The 24,128-nt window shown below is 53.5% G+C and overlaps 8 protein-coding genes across 8 annotated transcripts; 4 read left to right on the top strand and 4 right to left on the bottom strand.

The window, feature by feature from the left end:
* Positions 1 to 115: 115 nt before the first annotated feature.
* On the top strand, positions 116 to 780 carry BDP81DRAFT_399513 (uncharacterized protein; the record flags this gene model as incomplete). Its single annotated transcript, XM_060588584.1, has 2 exons — positions 116 to 536; positions 596 to 780. The coding sequence occupies 2 exons, from the start codon at positions 116 to 118 to the stop codon at positions 778 to 780; spliced, it is 606 nt and encodes a 201-aa protein (XP_060439186.1).
* Positions 781 to 2,020: 1,240 nt separating this feature from the next.
* Positions 2,021 to 3,375, top strand: BDP81DRAFT_332396 (proline dehydrogenase; the record flags this gene model as incomplete). The annotated part of the gene is made up of 2 exons (XM_060585589.1): positions 2,021 to 2,472; positions 2,547 to 3,375. The coding sequence occupies 2 exons, from the start codon at positions 2,021 to 2,023 to the stop codon at positions 3,373 to 3,375; spliced, it is 1,281 nt and encodes a 426-aa protein (XP_060439187.1).
* Positions 3,376 to 3,562: 187 nt separating this feature from the next.
* BDP81DRAFT_332416 (kinase binding protein CGI-121-domain-containing protein) lies at positions 3,563 to 4,280 on the bottom strand (the record flags this gene model as incomplete). The annotated part of the gene is made up of 3 exons (XM_060585592.1): positions 3,563 to 3,868; positions 3,927 to 4,049; positions 4,119 to 4,280. The coding sequence occupies 3 exons, from the start codon at positions 4,278 to 4,280 to the stop codon at positions 3,563 to 3,565; spliced, it is 591 nt and encodes a 196-aa protein (XP_060439188.1).
* A 3,114-nt stretch (positions 4,281 to 7,394) lies between these two features.
* Positions 7,395 to 10,784, top strand: BDP81DRAFT_484959 (uncharacterized protein). Its single transcript, XM_060595131.1, has 4 exons — positions 7,395 to 7,701; positions 7,815 to 8,531; positions 8,581 to 9,655; positions 9,713 to 10,784. Exons 1-4 carry the CDS (start codon positions 7,507 to 7,509, stop codon positions 10,426 to 10,428), a joined length of 2,703 nt encoding a protein of 900 aa, XP_060439189.1. The 5' UTR covers positions 7,395 to 7,506; the 3' UTR covers positions 10,429 to 10,784.
* A 506-nt stretch (positions 10,785 to 11,290) lies between these two features.
* On the bottom strand, positions 11,291 to 13,058 carry BDP81DRAFT_454607 (general substrate transporter; the record flags this gene model as incomplete). The annotated part of the gene is made up of 3 exons (XM_060592966.1): positions 11,291 to 11,525; positions 11,585 to 12,793; positions 12,877 to 13,058. 3 exons carry the CDS (start codon positions 13,056 to 13,058, stop codon positions 11,291 to 11,293), a joined length of 1,626 nt encoding a protein of 541 aa, XP_060439190.1.
* Positions 13,059 to 14,371: 1,313 nt separating this feature from the next.
* Positions 14,372 to 14,695, bottom strand: BDP81DRAFT_136103 (uncharacterized protein). Its single transcript, XM_060581784.1, has one exon. It carries the CDS (start codon positions 14,661 to 14,663, stop codon positions 14,424 to 14,426), a length of 240 nt encoding a protein of 79 aa, XP_060439191.1. The 5' UTR covers positions 14,664 to 14,695; the 3' UTR covers positions 14,372 to 14,423.
* Positions 14,696 to 15,782: 1,087 nt separating this feature from the next.
* Positions 15,783 to 17,856, top strand: BDP81DRAFT_465425 (uncharacterized protein; the record flags this gene model as incomplete). The annotated part of the gene is made up of 6 exons (XM_060594277.1): positions 15,783 to 16,003; positions 16,347 to 16,694; positions 16,781 to 17,019; positions 17,052 to 17,398; positions 17,433 to 17,466; positions 17,543 to 17,856. The coding sequence occupies 6 exons, from the start codon at positions 15,783 to 15,785 to the stop codon at positions 17,854 to 17,856; spliced, it is 1,503 nt and encodes a 500-aa protein (XP_060439192.1).
* Positions 17,857 to 19,387: 1,531 nt separating this feature from the next.
* BDP81DRAFT_465426 (aspartic peptidase domain-containing protein) lies at positions 19,388 to 20,699 on the bottom strand (the record flags this gene model as incomplete). The annotated part of the gene is made up of 2 exons (XM_060594278.1): positions 19,388 to 19,881; positions 19,964 to 20,699. 2 exons carry the CDS (start codon positions 20,697 to 20,699, stop codon positions 19,388 to 19,390), a joined length of 1,230 nt encoding a protein of 409 aa, XP_060439193.1.
* Positions 20,700 to 24,128: the final 3,429 nt, after the last annotated feature.

A 24,128-nucleotide genomic window follows, 5' to 3' on the forward strand; every position in this document is an offset into this window, starting at 1 on the left:
AGTCTTCAATCGTCAACAGCCACCTATCGCAGGCTCGTTTGGAATGCCTGAATACGCCAACGAACCCTCTACACTTCGATCCCAGGCTGATTCTCGCTCAAACACCAGCATCACCATGGCCGAACGCCCGCAGATGACGTTGGCCGAGAGCCTCAGTTTCGGCCAAAAGCCTTCAGACGCTCGTCTCTCCATCCCCACACCAGCGCGAATTCCGCTAGCAGGACTCATTGGCTTCGGTATCGGCACCACTCTGGGTCTCGCTCATGGAGGCCGCATAGCTCAGCTGCGCTTCCGCGCCGAACACGCGCACAAGATGCCCACAACCACGACCGGATGGTACCTATACCACAAGAGCAAGAACTACCATACTATGTATGGCGGCTTCAGGGAAAGCATGACTATGGGAGCTAGACTAAGTTTCTGGACCCTCATGGCCTTTGGTTTAGAGAGCACAATCGACCGGTATCGTGGCCAGAGCGATCTCATCAGTACTGTATCGGCCAGTTTGACAGTGGCCGGTACTTTCAGTCTATGGAGTATGTTGACCCAACTTCACGGTGAGCATCTTATGCGTACTAACGATTCTTCAATACAGACCGCTTCTCTCTTCCGACGGCAGCACGCACAGCAAAATACGGTCTCCTGTTTGGACTGGTATATGGTGGATTACAAGACGCCGTTGGCCTTGCTCGAGGGCGTCCTATTGGCTACGTCGAATCTCTGCGCCGGCGATTTGGATCTGGCAAGGCACCGAAAGCCAATCAGCCTCAGAGTGGCTAAGCTCGAGATCTCTCCCGAGAAAGGGATCACATTGCAACAAGCCATCCTTCAGGAGCTGCGTAACCTTAGGTTGTTGGTTGCACCGAGCATCGCCAAGCCTGGGAGTATAGCAGAGTACCACGAAGCTGGCGCGTGACCTCTGCCCGCATGTCATTGCGCCTCCCGGTTCAACATGGCCCGACTAGCCCTACGCTGCGCGAAATCGAGACAGGCTGCCGCAGGGTACTGTCTCTGCATCTGGGCGTGCCCAAGTACCAAGAACCCCGCCAGTCTGCCAGGTAGCTGCCCGCAGACCAAAAAGTCACAAACACTGGAATGTTCGAGTCGCAGAATAGCATGGTTGCATCGAAGCTATCGAAATTGACTCCAATCCAATCGCCATCACAGGCCAAGGCTATTCGCCAATGGGGGCATTGCAGATTGCACTGCACCAACCCCAGGGTCCGTCCGAACGCTCCGCATCCGCATCCGGATCCGGCTACAATCGGCTGTCTCTCAATGACACAAGATGCCCACGTGACGGGTCTGTGGGAAGAGATAACGGGCTTGGTTCGACCTGACCAAAGCCATCGTTGGCTATCTAGCCGGCCTCGGCGAGCAGGAAATACATCATCCTTTTGGCCATTGACCCTGGCCTACCTGAGATAACGGTCCAGTCCGTGAGACGGCCTTGGAACCGTCCGTGGGTACGGGCGCCATGCAAGGACGGACTAGATAAAGGCCATGATCTTCGTAGGATCGTCGAGTTCATTACCTCTAAAGCCCTCTTGCGCCGTTCTGTGTAACTGAGTAAATAGTCATTCATCACTAGAAAACTTAGCTTGAACTAAGCAATCACCACTTTGACTGCCACAATTGCCAAGCTCGATTCCATCCGTACTCCATTGATTATTGCCCTTGAACATTGCTTCTACTTCGCCAGATGACTCGGCCTCTACACAGGGCTCGCTCGCCCTGCGGCTCTGGGGCTACCGTCACGTTTGCGCCTGCTCAACGACACAGCATGGCTCTCAAGAGAAGATCACTGAATGCCGCCTTCCTGTTGTCTACTTCGCGCGCTGGAAGTCGGCAGCATGGCAGCCTCCCTTCCACAATGGCGACGGATAGATCCATCCACTCGTCTACAAGGCGGTCTTCCTCCAATGACCAGCTCTTGGACGCAGCAGACACAACACCTAGACAATTGGCACTTGAACCTAAAACGCCATCACCAGCAACGATATCATCATCATCACCACCAATGGGCCCCTCGGCACCCCTATCAGTCCTTCCTCTTCACATGATCATCCGCTCCTTACTAACAACAACAATATCCTCCTCGCCTATCCTTCTTCCGCCCTCGCTATGGTTAATGTCCGTCCTCGCGCACACCACCAACCCGCTACTCAATCCAGACAGGAACCCGCTCTTACGCTTCTTCCTAAAGAATACCTTTTACGCGCAATTCTGCGCCGGAGAAAACCCAGTCGAAGTAGGCAGAACCATCAAGGGTCTCAAAGATATCGGTTTCTCAGGTGTCATATTGGGATATGCAAAGGAGGTTGTCTTGACCGACGCCCAGAAGAAGGAATTGGGCGCATGCAGCAAAGGCAAAATGGCAGAAGAGTGCATTCGCAACGAGATTATTCCTTGGGCCAAGGGCACCCTGGAGACAGTGCGATTAGCAGAACCGGGAGACTTTGTTGCTCTCAAGTAAGACAGACCCCTTCATTTCATTCATTCCCCCATCTTGATTCTTCAACCATGGCTACTAAACGCTTTTATAGATTCACTGGTGCCGGCCGCCAAGCACTTCATTCTCTCGCAGAGCGTTTGCCACCCTCTCCCGCCTTGGCCGACGCCATGAACTCCATCTGCTCCCTCGCTGCCGAGCGTGGTGTTTGCCTCTTGTTCGATGCTGAGCAGGCTTCTCTACAACCTGGCATCGACGACTGGACTATGAAGTACATGCGAAAGTACAATACCGTTCCTGGGCAAGCCCTCGTTTACGGGACGTATCAGGCGTATCTCAAGTCAACCCCCAAGACTCTGTCAAGACATCTCCGAGTCGCAAAAGAAGAAGGCTTCACGATGGGCGTAAAGCTGGTACGTGGCGCTTACATTGGATCCGACCCGAGACACCTCATCCACGACACGAAAGAAGGCACGGATGCCTGCTACGATGGCATAGCCAAAAGTCTTCTCAAGAAACAATGGGGAGATGTTTTGCAGGGCGACCTCCAAATGCCCCCAATTAGCTTGGTCATCGCTTCCCACAATGCCGAGTCCGTCAGGCGGGCCCGCGAGATTTGCACTGACGGAGAGTCCAAGACCCAGGTTGCCTTTGCACAATTGCAAGGCATGGCAGACGAAGTTAGCTGCGAGCTGGTTTGTCCGACAGGTTCGGAAAATGTGCGGGAACAGCAAGGAGCAAAGTCCCAGACCGTCGAAGCGTACAAGTATCTCGTTTGGGGGTCGACTGGAGAGTGCATGAAATATCTCCTCAGGAGGGCGCATGAAAATCGAGACGCGGTGCAGCGGACGCGGAGTGGACGCAATGCGATGTTCAACGAATTGGTGAGGAGAGTGAAGGGTATTATTGGGGTATCCGTCTAAACTGACGCGCTTTTTGGAAATCGAATCGCTGAGGTTGCAAAGAGCTGGATCCTACGAGCGAGGTTAGATATACCCCTAGACTTGTAGTATAGCAATTATGATTTTACGACTTACGACAAACCCATTCAAAGGCAATAGAGGCGGGTCTCCTGTAGATTAAGGGAATGCGTCGGCAGGACTTGGCACCTTATGCCGTGCGCAATGCCATTGCGCCCAAAACCAGAGTCTCGAGCTGTTCTCTGCGCTCTGCTTCGTCCTTGATGGCGTCGAGCCACGCGAGACCGTTCAACTTGTAGTACTTGCGCACCTTGGCCCAATCTGTCGATGTCGAGATGGATTCGTCCGTGAACGGGGTGGGAGTACCCTGGAAGTTGTCCTTGAGGTGTTGCTCGACGTCTTCGGCTGAGGGCGGGCCGTTCGGGGAAGTGATCTTGACGACGATCACATCCTTGGTCGACGGGCTAATGCCAAAGCGACGGTAGGCTTCTGCGATCTGGTTACCAGTCAGTACCTTGGACCAAACTCTTGATACTGAAGGCGAATCATCGTACATTATTCGCAGAGCTGAGGGATGCGACGAGCTCGGAATGGACGTTTGGGGTCTTGAGACTGCCGTCGACCTTTGCGGTCACGGCCTTGAAAGCAGCAGCAAGAATATGGGTTCGAGAGACGGCCTGTTGAAGTTTGCAATTGTTAGTGAATCCTGGAGGCTGTTTTTCATGCAGGTGGATTGCTTTCCATACCACAGAGGCATCAATCAATGCATACTCAAAGTCTGCGTTGCGGGCGAGGAGCTGTTGGTGCAGAAAGGCAGCATTCTGAATATCCTTGAAGAAAGCGACGTGAACGACGTGATCGGCAGGCACGTGATCGATGGGTATGGTTTCAATGATGGAGGACGACATGTTGGATGCTAGATGGAGACGCAAATATCAGAAGAATGGGAAGACGGATGGAAGGATAGAGCTGTGTGGGAGAGTGCCGTGTTTGGTTTGGAACGCTGAAGCTGAGGTGTGGTCTGGTCGAAAAGTATCGCGGGGTAAAACTTGGGAGGACTGAATTTCAGAGGTGCCGCCGTCCAGTGTGTTGAAGTTTGTTATCGAGCGACGATAAACTTGGAGGGGCACCGCAATGGCGGGGTTCCCTGGCACGACCACGTCAGAATTACAGACACCTCAGACTCAGCTACTCCGTAGGCCCACCTGCCTGCCCTGCTGTTTCGTCTTGGTGTTCTGCGGTGCTATAAATTCTTCGCTGCAATTCAGGGCATCTCATCTCACGGCACGTTTCAAGAACTTCCTTCTCATCCGATCACTCACTCACTCATTCACTCACTCATATGATGACTTAAGGTAGTCATTCATTCACGAATACTCGATTGAATCAATTTATCAGTCAGTTGCAATTTACTCAACCCCTGACCAGGTCTGGTTTTCATTCCTCCCTCAAATTAAATCTTCCCTCCCCGCTCGGGCTGTAATAGCTAGTGTGACTGTTTCCTCCTAGCATGCATTACACGTGTAAGAGACTAACACCATCTCCTTCCCCGAGGCTAAGAACCTTATTGAAGGCCTATCACATCTTTTTCTGTGGAGATTAAGTTATTACCTATCTGTTATCTGTGGTCTGTTGATGATTCAACCTGGTAAGAATCCCTGCGTCCTGGCAGCCTCACAAGTCAGAGTTTCCGCGAGACCACGTCACCTGAGGTCTAGCATTTGCGCTTCCTTTATTTTCAGATTTTGGTTCATGTTTGGAAATAAGATTATTGACTTACTCGGTGACTATTTTCGTTTTCGTCATGTTATCCAAAGCCCAGGCACAATTGCACAAATGAGTAAGGAGTAATACTGTCCAGTTACTGCTGTGCTTTGGAGACCGGAAGGGGCTCCGAACAGTTGTATCCGTTCAAGGTCCAATCAGGGCCAAACGATTGACACGAATGTATCCGGACAAAGTGAATAATGTTGAATTTGAGTCACTTTGCGTTGGTGAGCCACGCGAGAGTTCCATGGCCTTTAATGAAGCAGAAATGTCTCACTTGACAACATCTTCATCTTCGACCCAACATGTCGTCCATGGACGACTTGCAAAGGGCATGTCAGTTGGCCCAACTCTTCAGACGCATCGTCCTCTGGCATGGGCCTCATCATACCCGGCAGCCCTGCTGTGACGCGGCAACCGTGGGCTAGGTGAAGCCGTGTTTCCGATGTTGATTGGACTGCTCGTCTCCGCGATTCAGCCTCCAATTAGAGGTCCATGATGGCGATGCGTACGCGCCATGAGAGACGGTGACATCTGAGCTTGGGCGAAACTGTCATACACACAGACATTTGGGCGTGTTATTCATAACCCGTTGTAGAGGAGGAATAACGAGACTTGGCACATCAGCCCTGGACTGTGCATGCTTTCATGAAGAGAGTCAGGGTAGGTAGTCAACGTACTCGAAGAAGATGCGTTGACCACGATTCCATGGTCTCGGGATGACTTGCCGTAGGGCGTCTCGCTAATTAAGGCGTCTCATCTCGAATAGAGGTTGTCCGAATCCGGGTCGGTACAGAATAGAGAATCACATACCCCAGCCATATCCGCGTGCCTTGCCCCGTTGCTCAAACTCGTTGACTTTCCTCGGCGGCGTTGCCGCGTTAGTAGTCGCCGGACGGGGAAAGACTTGCCGCAAGTTGAGAACGCTGGGATGGCACTTGGGCCGGTACGTTCGCGGCAAGGCCACAAAGGAGGCTCGTGGGCTCCCTTTGAAGGACCCGACCACGGCAGGCCGGACGACGCTTAGAAGTCTAGTGAGACATGGGCAGGGCATCATGGGGGAGCAACTACCTACCTAGGCCAATGGGTTCATGAGCACATGGGTTTCTTACCTGCGAAGGACGGGTCGATTGCAAGCGTATCGAGCTGATGGTAGGTCAACAACGGACAGGCTGACTCTGGACGGATAGTTTTGAGGGCTAGACTTTGAATTGTAATACGTTGGTAGTCATTTTCGTATTAGTCTACGGCCTTGGCCCTGGCACTAGAACCTTGGAACCCTGGGATCTTTCGTTCCCGTCCATTGTCGGCCGACGCCTCCGTGCGCCACCTCCGTGCGCCACCTCATCGCTCATCGAATCTCATCGCCCTCGATTTCCTTTTGGACCCAATCTCGAACCCAAACGAAGTTGATTTTGTATGCGAGGCTTGGCATGCTGAGAGATGCGCATCGTCCTTTCTGGTCCGTCCGTTTCACTCGCCAGAAATTTCCTGGGGGCATGGTGTTGAAAGTCGAACAGTCTGGCATATCACATCTCACATCTCATCACACAAACCACATCTCTCTTACTCTTACCATAGGTACTGACAGCGATTGCCCTGCCATCTGGTTCATTGGTTTACATGTCCTTTCCACTTGAATCACGAATGCCTACCTACTTACCTCCGGCCGTTAGCTTTCACGAGCAATCAGCACTATCACTCGTCCAATCTTACCGAGTCTCACTTCAGCCAGTCTCTTTAGCAGCCTCCACATCCACAGACTTCACAGCTCTCACTCAACTTTACGCCTTCAACGTCAACTGGATTCCGTTATCAGCCAGTCTGACTTGGGGAATCAGGTCTCATCAGTAGGTCTAGAGCATTGATTCTAGACTGGCCCCGCGTGTCAAGCGTCAGACTAAGTGGCAAGCGTCCTTTGAATTGGCACGTAGCGTACGGATACAGTACAGTGAGTGAGCTGGGTTGCCTTCAAAAAAAAATCAAGCTCAGTGAGTCAAGGTTCCTTACAGGTTCAATTTACGGATAGCTTGGCCTGGAACCCGCCCTGCCGCCCTCCCGCATCCCGACAGGTTGGGAGCCCACCCCCAGTGCGTTTGCGACCAGCGCCCGCGGCCCCCCAGTCTCTCTACCCCCTGAAGCCTGAAGGGAGCCACTGGAGTCGACGCTTTCCCCCCGGCTGTCCTTCCGGTACCTCAGCAGCGCAGCGCACAGCTCTCCTAAAAACGCGGCAACCTCCATCATCCACGGCAATCCCCGTCGCGACTCTCTTCCCGTCCCGCGCGTCGCTACAAGTTTGCGCCATTTACGAATTACGATTCTCACCAATAGAGCAGGAAGAAGAAGAGGGAGAGGAAACGATAGACCATGCCGGGTCGCCCACCCAAGCGACCGGCAGAAGCTGGCGATGCTGCTACTCCCTCCGACGATGTCGCTTCCATACCTGCGGCCAAGGTGAAGCTACCGAGACTCGGCAAGGGCGGCCAGGAGGACTTCTCGTCCGTTGTCAAGAATCGCCTGTCGTCCTACACAAGGACCGGCCAGGCCTGCGACAGATGCAAGGTACGTCTCGACTGCTCTCCTTGACGTCGTCCTGGCCCTTTCATGACACTGGATCGTCCCATTCCCTCTTGAATCTTGCCTCCCCTTACTAACCCTGGTGATAATAATTTTAGGTCAGGAAGATCCGATGCGATGCCCTCCCCGAAGGATGCTCCCACTGCATCAGTCAGAACCTCGACTGCTTCGTTACCGATCGCGTCACCGGCCGAACCGAAAGGAGAGGCTACCTCCAGGAGCTCGAAAGGGAAAAGACAGACATGATGAGCCACATCCGCGAGCTCGAGAAGTTGCTCGAGAACAATGGCACCGAGGTCAAACCGTACCAGTGGTCCCCTTATGCCATCAACTATCCGACTCCTGGTGCAACCTATGACCACATGGGCAATGCCATCGAAGACCCCAACGAGAAGGATGCCTGGACCAAGGTCGGTTCTGTCTGGGTTAAGAACTACAACTACAAACCGTCTGGTGGTCGCTCATTCCCTCGATCGACGCTCGAGTCCCGTCCCGTCCATAATCACTTGGGCGTTGGTTCCGACAGCGCGCCTCTCAGCTCCATCAAGGGCACTCAGCTGTCCATTCTAGGGACGACAATAGACGTCACCTCTTTCAATGCCCCCGATATCGACGAGCCGATACCAGACGCCAAGGAAGCACAGCCCCTGTACAACAAGTCTCTACAATCTTTCCTCCAATCCAGCATGAACATCAACCCTACAGTCAACATCGAGCTCCCTTCGAGGAACGACGCCTTTACATACTCTGAATGGTACTTCCTCATGATTTGGCCTTTCCTGCCAGTCCTACACAAGCCTAGCTTCATGAATATCGTAAGTTGACCGATCTCGGCACAATTGTGTCAGCTCTGACCATATACAGCTCACTCGTATGTACGACGAACCCGGCTTCGAAGCAAGTGTGCCTGATCAGGTCATGGTGCACATGGTCTTTGCGACCATTTACTTCCAGTACGGCGTGCGAAATTGGGAGCAGCAGGAAACACGATCTCAACTCAACGAGCTGTCTAACAAGCACTATCACTATGCTCTGAGTAAGATGTTTGACTTGGCATCCTCGCAATCTGTCGCGGCCGTTCAGGCCATGGCAATGATTTGCGCTCATAGTCGTAGCTTCCCCAAGCCAGGCTGCGGCTCTATGGTGACCAACTTTGCCTTCCACCGCGCCATCGACTTGAATATGCACCGCGCCATGAAGGCGCCCGGTGAGACGACCAATCTCGAAAACGAGATCAGAAAGCGCACTTGGTGGACTATCCTCCTCGTCTACGTCACTCTAAACGGGCGCCTTGGGCGGCCTATGCCTATCACGGTTGAAGAGTACGACGTCGAATTTCCCGAGCCGATCGCCGATGAGGCGTTGACACCAGACGGCGTAGACCCGTCAGTGACGACGCCCTGCACATATCACGTTGGGCTGGCAGGCTTCAAGATTTTGCCCTTATTCATGGAAATGTACTCCAACATCTACAGTGTCAAGCGCGACCCCAAGAACTACGTTGATGTTGTCAACTCTCTCGAAGAGCAGCTTCGTCTATGGAAGGAAAATCTTCCCGAACCGCTTCAGATCAACCCCGGGCAAACTGAACATGAAGGCCGTATGTATGCCTTATACATCCAGATGTACGCCCTTGAGCTTCGGCTGTGTCTACGCCATCCATCCGTGGCCATGACCAGCGATCGCAAATTCCTCCTCGAAAATGCTCGCATATGCGAAGAGACTGCTGCGCACATGCTCAATGCCGTCAAGAGCCTCGTGAAGCTGAAGTCTCTCGATACGACGTGGTATCAAATGGCAGTATACGTTGCCGCGATTTTCACCACATTGGTCGCTCATTGGGAAAGAAGGTTTGAGGCAACGCCTAATCAGATTGCAACCCTTCGAGAGGAGATGAAGGATTGGATGGAGATCATCAATGCGATTGTCTCGCTACTAGGTGAGCAAGATCCCAAATATGCCTTGCTAAACTCTGACACTAACCTCCCATATCTAGGAACTGGCACTCGTATTAGTAACGAAATCAGTGTCATCATTGAGAGGACAATCAGTTGGATTGAACACGATCAAAAACAGAAAGATTCATCACTTCCCCCGACGATCAAGCCCGAACCGTCGACGGCAGAGGCGTCCCCCTTTCAGCTTACGTCTCAGCCTCAAGCAGCGCAAGCCCTCGCTGCCAGTGCCGACGAAGCGGCTACCAAAGCATTTTACCCCGACGGGCTTCCCGGCGAAGAGAATCAGAATGGGACAACCCCATATCCTTCGCTAGCTTACACAGAGCAGCCACCAAATGCCAACATTATGGCATCGACAAGTAATTTCGAGGTAAACAACGGATACTCATATACGCCTGCGGCGACGCAGCCCACAAACGGGGATGACAACACGGCCGAGACCAACCCGCTAATCGCGTTCGCATCCCAAGCCACTCAGCACGTCGCAGATCCGGCTGGCTCTGCGGCTGCGGCAGAGCTTCTCTGGAGACAATCAGCCTCGCAAGGAAATACCTGGCACGACTGGACAGCGGCGATGGCAGACAGTCAAGATAGGTACAGCGCTAATGCCCTGTTGACCCTGGGCGGTGCGTCAAGGGATCCCAATGCTGTGACTGAAGCCGCGACCGTGGCCGATATGGCCTCTGTCACAGCTCCCGTCGGTCAGTGGCCGCTCATCATCTTCGATGGTGCGGGAGCTCCTGGAGGACAGTAGACGAGTCTTGTTTCGGTGTGCATTTTTATACTTGCAAGCGTGTTTTGATCTATTTCTCTCAATTCATATGTGGTCATGGAGCTACTTTAGGCGTCTACCTGGGGGTCTCCTTCTGGACAACATGCTGCGGCACAGCAACAGGGGCAAAAGGATACGGGGCTATGGACACAAGTCGGATGGTTCGACTTGGTATTTCGGGTGTATTCCAAATGATCCAATAGGTTTTGGCGTTTCATGGGCAACTCTGTCAGCGATCGTCAGCGATCGTGGCATGATGTCGCCCCAGCAATACCCGGCTGCAAGCAGGCAATGTGCAGCGTTTTATAGGCGTAATCCCAATGGTGCTATCTCTCTCGTATCTCTCTCAAAACTGCTCTGTGATGCAGTGCCGGCCTACGAACCATGGAGTCCTTTATAAGCGTTGCTGCTCAGAGCTTCTTTACGGCGAAGAAATCTACCTGATTCCATACGATTACTAATCGCCTCCATATGACATGAATGAAGGCCGAATGCGGTAAAGGGGAAGTAAGGCAGAAAATGACAATTGTGTTTCCATCTCATAGACTCCGAGGACGATCGGTCGCAAGAAGCTACGACGCAGTTGGTCTCACTTGGCAAGTAAGCGTCATGGTGAATTCAAATTTCGATTGAATTAATGATCATAGGCCTCTGCCGTGCATGGCTTTGGACTCAAAAGATTGGTATCAAATGGCGCAACTGGGTACGTAGTGACCATCTCACACTACGCATTTCAACCCCTTTCTAAATCTCATCTAAGATCAAAACCGCTTGCAACTTCCCATCATTTGACATTATGGCATCGCCTTACAAACACTCCCATCATGTCTCCAAACGGAGCCATCTAAGCGGACTCCTTGCGGACGTGGGCGTGGGCGGGGTTGGTAGACTCGACCTGGATCTCGGGGGAGGCCTTGGTCTCGCTGGCGTTGTCGTGGGCTAGGTTCTTGTCCGAGTCGTAGTCGGTGACACCGAAGAGGGCATCCATGTGCTCGAGTGAGATACCCTTGGTCTCGGGGACGAAGAACCAGACGAAGAAGAACATGGAGAAACAGAAGCTTCCAAAGATAAGGTAGGTTCTGTCGCAATGTTAGCTGAATGTCCATATGATCAGAGAAATGAGCAGCGAGTCACTTACCCGTAGCCGTGAGCACCGACGGTGGCCAGCATGTTGGGGACAGTACGGGCAACGATGAGGTTGAAGAGCCACTGGGTGGCAGCAGCGAGGGCGACATTCTGGGAACGAAGACGAGCTGCCGGGATTTCAGAGGCGTAAATCCAGCATGCTGGACCCCAACCAAATTGGAAGAATGCCGCGAAGAGGAAGATGGCAACTAGAGCCATGTAGCCAGCACCCGGGACAGGCTCTCCCTGGATAGGCGGGGAGATGCGGACGTAGAGACCGATGTAGAACATGCAGCAGCCCTGAGCGATGGAAGTCCAGAGAAGCGAGCGACGACGGCCAAGAGAGTCGGCCATGAAAAGCAAGAAGCAGATGCAGGCAAGCACCTTGACGATTCCGTAGACACCAGTTGACAGAAGAGGCGTGGAGCGACCGGTAACACCGAGGTTCTTGAAAATGGTAGGGGCGTAGGTGTTGATCGCGTTGGTTCCCGTCATTTGCTGGCAGATCATGAGGAAGATGGAGATGAGAGCACGGTTGCGGTTGCCCTTGATGGTCCACATCTCCTTTTGCAGGTTCTTGAAGGTGGCGTTGCCGATGAGCTGTCTCTCGTGGTTGAGCTGGTCAACAATCTCCTGGAATTCGTCCTCGAGGTAGGGGTGGTTCTCGGGCAGGTTGCGAAGGGTGGAGAGAATCTTCTTGGCCTCTTCCCACTTGTCCTGACGGGCCAGCCATCTGGGAGACTCGTTGCAGAAAAGCATGCAGACGAGAAGCATAAGACTGGGCAGGCCCTGGATGGCGAGAGGGAAGACGTACATTGTCTTGCCCGTCAAGTTGACCTCGGCGCCGTAGTTGATCCAGAAGGCAATCATACCTCCTGTGACGATGAACAGTTGGTACATGCCAGTGAGGAGACCACGAATGGCACGAGGCGCGTTTTCAGAGACGTAGAGAGGGTTGATAGAAGAGGCACCACCGACACCGAGACCAGCGATGAAGCGACCGACGAAGATGGCAGCGATTCTACCGGAAGAGACAGCTTGAAGGATGACACCGATGAGGATAATGGCAGCGACAGTGACGAGACACCACTTGCGGCCAAATCTGTCCGTCATGGGGGAGGCGATAAGAGCACCGACCAAGCATCCGGCTTGGAGAGTAGACACAATGTTACCGGTCAAGTTGGCGGTTTCGACGGGCTCGGCATCCTTGAGTCCATAGTCGCTGTTGGTGGACAAGTCAGTCTCATCATACTCTATGGGTGATATCTTGTTCTTTGAGCGGGTACGGCATTGATCGTCACTTACTTCTTGAAGGGCTCCATGACAACGACACCGCCAATGACGGAACTATCCCAACCGAATGACATAGCACCGAAGCAGGCGGAGGCGGCGAGTGCGAAGACTCTCCATCCGTAGATCTCTGGGGGGTCCGTCTCCATGGACTCATTGTGGACAATCTTCTTGAGGACCTTTTGCATGGTCGTCATCTTGGGCGGTTGATTTCTCTACGACGTGGCCAGGCTTTGGCGGGCTTGGGTGTTGCTGTCGCAGTTGAATGGTTGGTAGCCGACGTGACGTGACACGACACCCTGTGATGGTTGAGTCTCAAGCCAAGGTGAGTCAGCTCAAGAGGTGAGGGGGTGGTGATGGGCTGGAGACTGGATGAGGAGACGGTGCGACGAAGAGAAAGAAAGCATGGGCTAGAGGGTGCGGGATGGCGGCCCTGATATATCGGAAATCTCTAATGGTGTTTTCCCCTTCTTTGCTGATCAGGACCCTCGTCTTTCCCCAGATGGATGGAAACCCGGGGACCCCTCACTGCCAGAATAGTAAGCAATTTGCCATCTCACATGTATCCGTAGCAGAAAGTAACCTGGGGAAAAGGGGATTGGAGTGCTGGTGAGGAGTACCTAACTGTCCGGAGCCATGGTCGCAATGCGCTCCTGTGCGTCTCCCAGCCCGTCCAGAACGAAAGAACCCCTGCTGCAATCCTGTCTCGCCTAGCTCGTTCGTCCGCTCATCTGTATCTCTGAACTCCAGGAATACCGACCCTCAACGAGTACCAAGACGGACGGTGAATTGTCCATGAGATTTTTCCGCCATTCAGAGGGGACGGAGAGGGCAGCCCGACGGTGCTGGACCGACGGGGGCGGCAGAGGAACGGCTTGGCCTTGGGGGAGGGGGAACCTATTCGGTTTTGCGATCAGCCGACCAGGTCGTGCAATTGGAGGCTTCCGGCAAAGTGTGGGATTCGGCAAGCATCTTGGGGGTGTGTGGTAACTGTGGTGGTGGTCGACCGTCGAGGTGGCCGGATGGGATGCAGCAACAAGCATGGCATGGCTGGGCTAGTCTCAGAGACTAGGCTTGGCAGGCTAAAGGCAGAACGGATGGCACTCTAGTCAGATGGACGACAGGAACGATGCTCGGGTACGAGTGTGCGAGCCAAGGGGAGATCATCATCGCAGCCATGGAAGGACTTTGGTGGGAGATCGAAGCATACACGTGCGCATCCTATTTCTCAGTGGCCTCGAGCTCGCCTGGGTTGCTAGCCTGGCTCTCACGGACTGTTCATCCATACGAACCATCAACTTGACAAGGGGTAGGCTTGATTTTGGTGTGAAGATAATGAAATCAAGGCATAGATGGCCCTGTCCGCCGGGGTTGCCTCCAAGATATACCAGATTCTTCATGATGGCAACAACAGAAACACAACGCCCGCCGGTACATGTGCTAGCAGTTCAACCTTAATAGCGATAGACGTGGCTCTCTGGGGCCCCAGAGAAGACTCCCGTTGTTCCCCAGGTGCCCCAGGGAACTCAGAGCGGAGCAAGAATAAAGTATCCGTATGCTTGCTAGGACGAACGGCTCCCCGAGCTGTGGCTATCCTCGTTGCGGTTTCCATCGCCGAAATGTGGACCGCTCCTTGCAACGAACATGGCGCGTGATTTGCTGGGAGATGCATCTCTGGTTGTCTCCCCCATCACAGAATTTAGGCTACTTGCGAAGGTGGAGAAAGAGGGACGAGGCAAAAAGGCAAAGAGAATAAGAGCGTGGAGATGTACTCTGCATGGGCCGTAGAGTTCGACTGCCATGACTGGCTGTACGAAACTACGGATAGAGTGTAGACAAGGGAGCAGATGTTTAGTGCGCTGGACTTGGTTTAGTCCTTTCTGCACTGCGTATGCGCTGACAGGGAAGTCCGGGCATGGGACGATGTATCCGTACAGGGTTACAAGAACACGCAAACACCAAAGAGCCAAAGAGTCTCTGACAACCAGTCAGTGGCAAGAGACTAGAGTGGTACTCCGTAGTCTCTCGATGAATCGAACCAACGTGGTTCCGGCGCCTCCCACACCATTTCGTCCCACGTCCCGGACCCGTTTCTGCTCCAACCGGTAGCCCATTTGTCGAACCATCCCCGTACGGGTGGATTCTGCGGAGTAAGGGTGCAGGTGGGAGAAATGGGGATGGAGAGGTGTTGGAGATCGCGGGGGTCATCGAAGAGGAGGTGGGTGAAGTGGCACAGAGAGACACGAACGAACTATGGGCGAATACCTAGACCGTGAGCAAGTTGACGGGCAGCCTACGGACTTTGTCAATGGACGAAGAATGATTCTATCAGAGTAGACGACGCCTCTCCGTTGACGCTTGACCATAGCTAGACAAGCCTCGTTCGTAGATGTCTTCAACCACCGAAACCACAGTCTAAGCTGTTGTTGGACTTTGTCTCATTTTTTCGTCCCATTTGAGACTCGATCTAGCATCTCTTTGATGACCTTGATGACTATTCCAGGTAGGGTAAGATAGATCGTGATTCGACCAACCCCCGTCAAACACGGTTCGAGTCTGGGGTTCCAACGGCCATACCCATCTGTCGCGACACCACTTCGAGTTTGTGGCGCTGGATCCTAAGGCTTGGCACCAAGACTTGAAGCTCGTTCATTTGACGGAAAAATTAATCCGCGTTTCTGACCTGGGTGACCGGATCTATCTAGTCTGATTCTCTGCCAATACTCTATATTCGAAGCTTTCCAATCTTCTTCTGGTACGCACGTTGATTCACACTCGTATGTGGTAGTTGGTTCAACTCATTCGTCAACAAGTCTGCATGTAGATAGTCCAAATATGTTCGAGACACCAGGCGCTAAATGAGCCACTCCGGTCGACTTCGGCCAACATCATGCGATGCCACATACCACTCCCTCCCCGTCATGTCTCTTTGGTTCCGGATCCGAGTCCTTGGGCCTGCTAGACCTGTCACGCCCTGCACTGCTTGCACTGGCGTCTCATTTGCATCTGTAGCCATCCACGAACCAATAATTCGGCATGTGCCGTACAGTCGCAGCCCAGGACTATGGAACTCGGATGCACACCCGTCACGGTTGTCTCGTGGTCTTCAGACTTTAATAGAGTTACCCAGCTATAACATCAGGTTATGTTAGTTCTTGGACTATTGAGAGGCTTTTGGTCTAGTCCTGCGATCTCGACACAAAGTCGGCGCGTCGCTGTATCGTCATCGCGAGATATTCTCGTGTAGAGACAGGACGGAGGAATTTTGTCCTCCAAGGCCCGACGTTGAAAACACATGCAAGCCACTCCAAGAGCCTCTATGTTTCCCCTTTCACTTCCGTACCCTCGATCGTGCCACACCAAGCCCGCGCATTCCAGTGCCACCTCTAACATCCAGCGCCAAGATACCCAGCTCGAACCAAGCCCCCCGCTTTTGCTTGTCCCTGACCTGCCTGCACTGACGAGCCGGGATGTCACTCAACGAGGTGGCATCGTCTTCATGCCCCCGTGGTCACTCTGTTGGGCCAGGACACGGCTCACCGCAACTGCAATCTCAATGGGAACGCGTTTCAGCAAGACGCCATCATCTCCTTCAAGGGTTGGCAATATGCCGTGTTCTACAGTAGTTGTTCTCCCTCAGGTCCGGAGAACGATCTTCAGCTAGAACCTCTCTTCGTCTATTTGGCTCGGCGTAAACTGCCTGACACTGAGTGGCAGACGATAGTTTTTGACGATTATCGCCAAACTACTGACGATGGCCATAATACCGTACAGATGGGCATCTGTCCGGGCGATGGTACCATTCACCTATCTTACGACCATCACTGTGACGTGTAAGATTACCTTTGTCCATCTCGTTGTTGTAGCTTCGAGTTGTTTCAATCTTGAGAAGCCCCACCGTCACTAACAGACTCTCAAGCTTGAGATACCGATATTCTATAGAAGGCATTGCCAGTGATCCAGAACGATTTCGATGGAGCAAAGACGTGTTCACTTCGACTCTCGATCATGTTCCCGGAATTGACCTACCTCACGAGAACTTCGGCTACGTTACCTACCCATGTATTGGTACCTTGGGAGATAACATGTTCTTCTCCATCAGAAATGGCAAAGCTGGTCTCGGGGACGACCTACTGTACATATATCGTGCCGCAACAGGTTTGACGAGTATGCTGGAAAACACCTGAAAGGCATCCAGAACAACCCATACGTTCATGGCATGGACTACCGTGATGGCAAGCTACATACCACATGGGTATATCGCGGCTTTGTCCACTACGACGGTTGGGATGACCCTCTAGATGCGAAGCACAAGCAACAAGCTGGACCCAATGGTGCCGAAAACAATCACAACATATGCTATGCTTATAGCAATGATGGAGGGTACACATGGAAGAATGGGCAAGACGAATCGATCGCTTCGTTGAAAGAGGGAGGCTCAATTACACCTGATTGCCCCGTCCTTGTTGCTTTTGAGATCCCCAAGGGGCGAGGTTTGACAAACCAAGAGGCCCGGGCAGTCGATCAGGAGGGCGGGGTGCATGTTCTCAACCGCGACACGATGAACGGAGAGCCTATGGAAGCATTACTATCGATTTCCCCACGGTGAGATTATGACAGCCAGCCTTGCTTGTGATTTTCCATAGGCACCAATCTAACTCAGCTAACGATGCGTCTTGAGTAAGAACATGGACGCAGAATATCATCGGGCCGGTACCCAGTCCTCGACGCGGCCGTCTAGCCATCGGCAAAACTGGTGATCTCTTTCTGATCCTTCCCAACCCGACCAATTCATCCCTCCGCATCCTCAAATCATCAAAAGCAAAAGCCTACGCTGACGCAGTAGAGATCTGGAGTGGCGTTGGGTTCATGGGTGAGCCGCTTGTGGATATCAAAAGGCTTGAGGAGGAAGATATCCTGTCCGTCTTTGCCATCGCCAAGTCGGCGACCTCATCCGAAGACCGCCAAGTTGTCGTCCTCGACTTCCGTATATAGCGCAAATACGCGGGAAGAGAGTCAGATGAACCAGGCTCATTGAGGGGATGACAAGAGATGCGCATCGAGGAAATGTGATTGGCGGGTTCTAGGTGGTGAGCGACAGATTACCGCCCATCACCTCCCCGATAAGTCCGCGACGGACACCACCCCATCGATGAGATGGCGGGATGGTGCCGCTAGTCCCCGGTATTGAAGGGTTCTACGTACGGAATAGACATCGGGGGACTGTAAGGGTCCATGGTCTCAGCAAATTCAACCTCAAAGTGCCGAAGTTCCATCTCCGGCGTCTAAAGCAACGTTAGGTACAGATACTGTAGATGAAATAGAGCGATGATCATACAGTGGATATTCGACCCTCATTTCAGAGTTGCGCCAAGAGTCACCGCAAAAACTCACTGTGTCGTATTTCGCCCCCAAATCTCCGAGGACTTTGGTTCTCAGAAAGATGAGAGACATGGCTTTGTGAAAGTCTTTCTTATCAGCTATCCGTCATCACCACCATGCACTCCGTAGCAAGTGCCGCTATGTATTGCCCGCCGTTGTGGTGAAGTTGATCCATTGTGATGAGCAAGGGAATGAGGAAGAAATGGTCCTCCGCAGAATCACGCCGCTGCGGACTCACTCCTCCTCACCACGCTCCCCTACCTATCTCCCCTACCTATCTCCCCTTGTTCGTTTCTCTTGGCACAGCAGCCTTGCTCGGTTGCTCCCAAACCACCCAACGATGCCAGCCATCTCACCTCCTTCTCATCAGCCACCCTCTGCACCTCGGTAACTTGAGCCCGAGGAGAGACGCTCCCATTCTGTTCCTTCACTCCCACATTCCTTGATCCTCTACCCAGTGCCCAGTGCCACGAAGCGCGCCGGACGGCCGCGCCGCTCTGGGCAGATTCTAGGGCCTGGGCGGGAGAGATGCTAGGACCTTGGCATATACCAGATGGCTTGTGCCGTATGCCAAGGAACCCTTCATATGTAAACATGGTTTGTATTGGAGGAATGAAAATTTGAGATGGGAGGAGAACGCGGGCGGGAATGGGTGTGAGTGAGCGATGAGTTGAGCTGTAAATGTGGAGGGCGACTCCAAATGCATTTTAGCGGTCCAAACACGACGCGTCCAGGGAAAGACTCAACTCTTGGCACTTCGGAAAAAGGCTCAATAAGAAGCGATGCTAACCCATAAAAGAAAGCACTTACACGGAAAAGACCACTGTCAAATACACACGCGGAAAAAACCAAGGAACTAATTCAATCTCCTTTCAAAGTCTGAGTCTTGTTATTCAATATAGACAATGCAATTATATTCTCGTCATCATCGCTCATAAATGTCCGCCAATATGCTACGAATAAGAATTATGTATAAGTAGTGACCAAATCGCCACATGGATTGTCCCGATGGACGATTCTCCAAACAACCCTCAGTTCTCTTTCCCTTGTCCTGTCCTCAAACCCAGATTACCCGGGGCTTCATGTTTGCTGAATCGTCCATCTCTTTCTTCTATTTCTGCTCTAAGCTGCGCTCTCTAAGCATTTAGAGGGTCTTGGCAGCCCAGCCGAGCTGCTTGGTGCTGCCGTTGAAGACAACGAAGGCGGCCTTGAGGGCAATGTCACCGTAGATGGAGATGCCAATGCCGGCGTTGCTCTGAAGGCCACCGAAGCAGGTGCTGGTGCTGATGGGAGCGTAGTTCATGTAGGTGGCGGGGATGGTGATGCGAGCGGTGCCGACGCCGAAGGTGAAGGCGGGGACGGTAGCGGAGCAGGGGAAGGTGTAGCCACCCTGGGAAGAGTCGTACTTGGCACCAGTGATCTTGGCGTAGTAGGCGGTGACGATGGCCTGGGGAAGGAGGAGAAGGGTGGTGCCGGTGTCAGCAATACCGGTGACGGAGCTGGAGACGAAGCTGGCGGAGCCGACCTGGTAGCCGGAGGAGGTGAACTGCCACCATCCGTTGGCGGAGTTGACGGAGGTGTAGGTGATGGCACCGGTGTAGGCGGTGCTGTCAATGTAACCGAAGTTGTACTTGCCGGCTATAAGTAAATTGTGTTAGTATCAAACTTTCCCGTTCTTATCACACCATGCCTAGTGATATGAGAATGAGCGAGTGCTTACCCTTGCCGTGCTTCAGATCAGCAGTGAAGAGGAAAGAGTCCAACTTAGACTTGGCAGTGTCGAAGAAGGTGGTCTGCTGGGTGGGCTCAACGGTGTTGATGTTGCTGAAGCCGAGACCAAGGAGACCGTCCAGGTCGCTCTCGGAGGTGAAGGAGTCCGAGACGGTGGAGGCAGCCTCGACGGCCTGGCCGGTGACGGTCAGACCACCGACGGTGACGGTGTCCTTGTAGACAATACCGCTGGAGCTGGAGCCATCACCGTAGGAGATGGACCAGGTGGCGCCGGAGAGGCGGGAGGCGGTGGTGGACTTGGAGGGGTCGTAGACGGTCTGGCCGTTGCGCTGGCTGGTCGGGGTGGAGGTCGAGAAGACCCACAGGTCGGAGGAGCCGGTGTCGAAGTCGAGGTTGAGGGTCTGGGCCGGGGTGCCGATCTGGGCGGGGCTCAAATACTCAACGTCGTACTCCTGGGGGTTGGCGGCGACACTGCCAGTGGCACGTTCGACGAGGCCGGCAGAGCTGATGTTGGCGACAACGGCAGCAAGGTCGGCGGGGAGAGCAGCTTTGTACTTGCGGTAGGCCTTGGCGAGAGCGAGGGGACCGGAGCGGACGTAGCGGGGGTTCTTGATCTGCTCGACGGTGAAGCCTCTCTCCTGCTGGGCACCGGCGGGGAGGGCGGCGACGGAGGAGGCCAGGGCGAGGCCGGCCGTGAGGGCCGAGACGAAGGAAGAGCCAGTCATTGTGAGATGACTGAAAGCTAGTGAAGCCAGGAAGGGAGCAGAGAAGAGGATATGAGGACGAGAGAGGACTGGGAGATGACCGATGAGGATGAGGAAGAGAGATGGGATGATCAACGGGGAGATGGGATGGTTTATATCGTCATCGTCCAGTCTATGAAGATGGTGTCTGGACTCTTGGACTCTGGAACCGGGGGACGGCAAGTCGGGGCGATAGGATGGATCATGGCGACATTACTCGCAGTCCTTGCCAACATCACGGGCTTTGGATATGTCACGGCCAACAATAACATCCAGGGGGGAGGTTCGTGAAGGAGGGCCATCATGGTGTGCGGCACAAGCTAGTCGTGGGGGAATACCACCTTCCAAGAGGGAGCATCGTGCAATAGCAAGGCTGCCTGTCGCGACTCCATATCGCGCCGACAAGGACGATGGTGCTGCGCAACATGATTCGAGAGAACAGAGGGGCTAGATTTGATGAGAAGGGACGGTTGTCGGTAGTGTGTAGATCAACAAGGAGGAACAACAAGCAGTTGACTACTTGCGGCAGCCATCAACGGGCAGGCTAGTCTCGATCAGGGGACTGATAGACTCTAGTCTCTAGAGCACCTCGACTAAGGTCGTAGCTCCATCTGTCTCTCCTCCATGGAGCGCATGGAATGGTGGAAGATGGAACCCATCCCAAGGACCAGCGTATTCTCGGCCAGGGGTGGAAGGGTTATGGGAACTTTTGACCAAAGCTTGTCACTGGCACAAAGTTCCCAGCAGCGGTAGACTAGATGGAAAAGAGCAGGTCGAAAAGGGTCGAACGAGTCGACACTTGTTTGTCAAGTGTCGACACGCACCACCCGTCCTCCGCTCTTGGATCCAAGGCCGGAAAGTTGAGATGAGTGAAAAGGGGAGCCAGGGCCAAAAGCAAGCAGCAAGGCACCAAAAGCAGATGATATGAATGGAGCCGGGCTGATGGAGGGGGTTCGCGGCGGGGAGAGGAGCACCGGCGGAGGGCGGGACCAACCAATCCAGAGGCGAAACAAGGCATTCTCCTGTTGAGCGATCTGATTCTGGTCCGTCACTCCATGATCCATCACCCCTCGCTATAGCCCCGGTGCCGGTCTTGAGTGGTGCCGTGTGGTACAGTGGTCCTCGTTCTCGAGTCGACGTTGAAAGCACCTACCTTTCCGGGACATGGCTCCGGGACTCAGCCAGGCCACATTACGGTCCAAGTCCGCTGGGGCTCCGAGAAAGTCGAGGATTAGACCATGCGTCGAGAAAGCTAAGCAGGCGAACCCATGCTTTGCAAAGGCGTGGTCACCCGTTGTGGTGGTGTTCTGACGGCGAACTTGCCACCGTCCCGTCTCTTCCATTGGTATTCTTGGCTCTTGATGCGCCTCGGCACATGGAAACAAGCTTTACCGCCAAGTCCCCACCCGCAATCCCGCATGCGAGCCCAGAGGTTGGCGATTGCGACCTTGCGACCCTCGATGCTCTGATCCCCTGGGGCATTGCTTCATTCCATGTCTGCCCAGAAAATGCCCAGTCTGGGGCCGCAGCAGGTACGAGATCGAGGCCAAGACGGGAAGGGAAGACAAGAGAGTTTTCTAGGTTTCTGGGGGGGAAGAACCCCAAGGGGGGAGGTGGACATGAAGGCTGAAGCGAAGGGGACAGACAGGACAGGGGTTGAAGGGGGGGGGATCACGCCGCATGCCGCCGCAACTCATTGTCTTTGCATAGTCTCTGTGTCAACGCGGGATCCAGCTGAGCGGGTTTCGGCTGTTTGCTGCCATCTTGGCGATGTTTCTTGGCGATGCTGCCCTGCGGCCCCCTACTACCTTGCCGACCAAGCGATGAGTGAATGAAAGTGAGTTTTGTGACTTGTGAGTGAGGTGACCCGACTCGCGACTCCGCGAGTGAGTGAGACTGAGAGGTGTTGACCTGTCATGACGTGCTGCGGCTATTCCGGCCTGGACCCTGTTCCCGTTGCATTCAACTTCTCGATAGAGATTGGAACCTCGCGGATTTGGCGACTCAGCAGGCGACTGGGGTTACCTTTGCAAAAGTTCGCGCGTATTCTTTTCTGGTCGACTGAACTATCCATTTTCCAGCTTGTTTCTTAATTGCGCGCGTGAAACTTTTGACAGTACCTCTTCTCACATTCCTCATTTGATCAATGTCTCCGAGCACTTTGTCGTCATAGCCCTCGATGAGGCGAGAGAGGGGTTCAATGAGCTGAAGATAGCCCCGAGAGTCGCCTCAACCACGGTCCAAAAGCGATGCCGTCTGAGCCGGTCTCCTTGCTATGAGAGATAAGGAATGAAAGACTTGTGAGGTAGCAGAAATAGGGTACACACCACCGCAGAAAAAGAAAAGAAAAAGAAGGCAAATGAGAGAAGAGAGAGATCATCAATCAGTGATTCAAATTTCAGGCATTGTGAACAAGCTCTCGAGTGCTCGACAACGGCCAGCTACTCACCTCGTGCTCATCACATATCGTAAATCTACCCGCCCCTTCTGCCGACGACGCGATAAGCATCGGTTGGTGAAAATCAGCCGAATAAGCATGATTGGAATAAGATTGCGCCGTCGCAGAACTCTCAGCTACCCCGACCTGGGTCTCCCCTGGAGTGGCTTTGAGTGGCACGAGTGGCAGACGGCGAAGAGGGGGCCATCCTATGGTCCAACGGTCCTCTTAGGTAAAGGGGAAATCTTATTACGTTACCGCCAGGGCCACGCCAGGGCCACGCCAGGGGAACTTAGGTAATGCCATCACTTATTTTGCCTTTATCGCTGGCCCACTCCGTCATTCCACCCCTTCAACGGAGATGGTGCTTAGTTCAACGTCTCATTGCCCTTCATGGTGTCTGTTGTATTATGTATGTGTGTGTGTGTGTGTGTGTGAGAGAGAGAGAGAGAGAGAGAGATGGTGTTGATGATGATGTCGTGAACTCTAGTATTCTCTCTCACTCGTTGGCCGCATGCATCTGCCATCTGATATGTCCTGACCTGCTGAATGAGAGAGCCTCGGCGCGCGCTTGCAACACATATACAGCTGAAGGTTCTAGCCCTTCGGGGTTTCCAAAGCTGATCGCGAGCCCGTCGGCGAACCTTGGCCGGTACCCACTCATCCCGAGAGAAGAACTCCTGCAAGTCTGCATTCAAATATCGTTTGCCTTTCCTCCCATTGCCCATTCAAATCCCTTCCCCCCGGCTCCCGGCTCATGGCTCATCGGCGATGGAAAGAAAAATATCACCTCATCAATTACCGAAAACTATTTGAAACAGCGAGCGTTTTTGTTTCGAATGAGGGCCCTTTCAGGCGCGCTGCCCATAAACTGTCCATGCCTGCCTCATGGACCACAGGTAGGCGGATCATTCGGCACACCTCGGCCGTTGAGTTCTGTCTCATCATGAGGCTCCGAACTCTGAGGTTCTGCT

Source organism: Colletotrichum phormii (assembly GCF_030913505.1).
Source record: "Colletotrichum phormii strain CBS 102054 chromosome Unknown BDP81scaffold_30, whole genome shotgun sequence".
Taxonomy (NCBI): Eukaryota; Fungi; Ascomycota; class Sordariomycetes; order Glomerellales; family Glomerellaceae; genus Colletotrichum; species Colletotrichum phormii.

Excerpts from the sequence above, each read along its gene's own strand:
- BDP81DRAFT_136103 (XM_060581784.1), bottom strand. The coding sequence starts at position 14,663 with ATGGCAGTCGAACTCTACGGCCCATGCAGAGTACATCTCCACGCTCTT.
- BDP81DRAFT_484959 (XM_060595131.1), top strand. The coding sequence starts at position 7,507 with ATGCCGGGTCGCCCACCCAAGCGACCGGCAGAAGCTGGCGATGCTGCT. Across the intron at positions 7,702-7,814 it reads AGGCCTGCGACAGATGCAAG|GTCAGGAAGATCCGATGCGA; the intron begins GTACGTCTCGAC and ends TAATAATTTTAG. Across the intron at positions 8,532-8,580 it reads AGCCTAGCTTCATGAATATC|CTCACTCGTATGTACGACGA; the intron begins GTAAGTTGACCG and ends GACCATATACAG.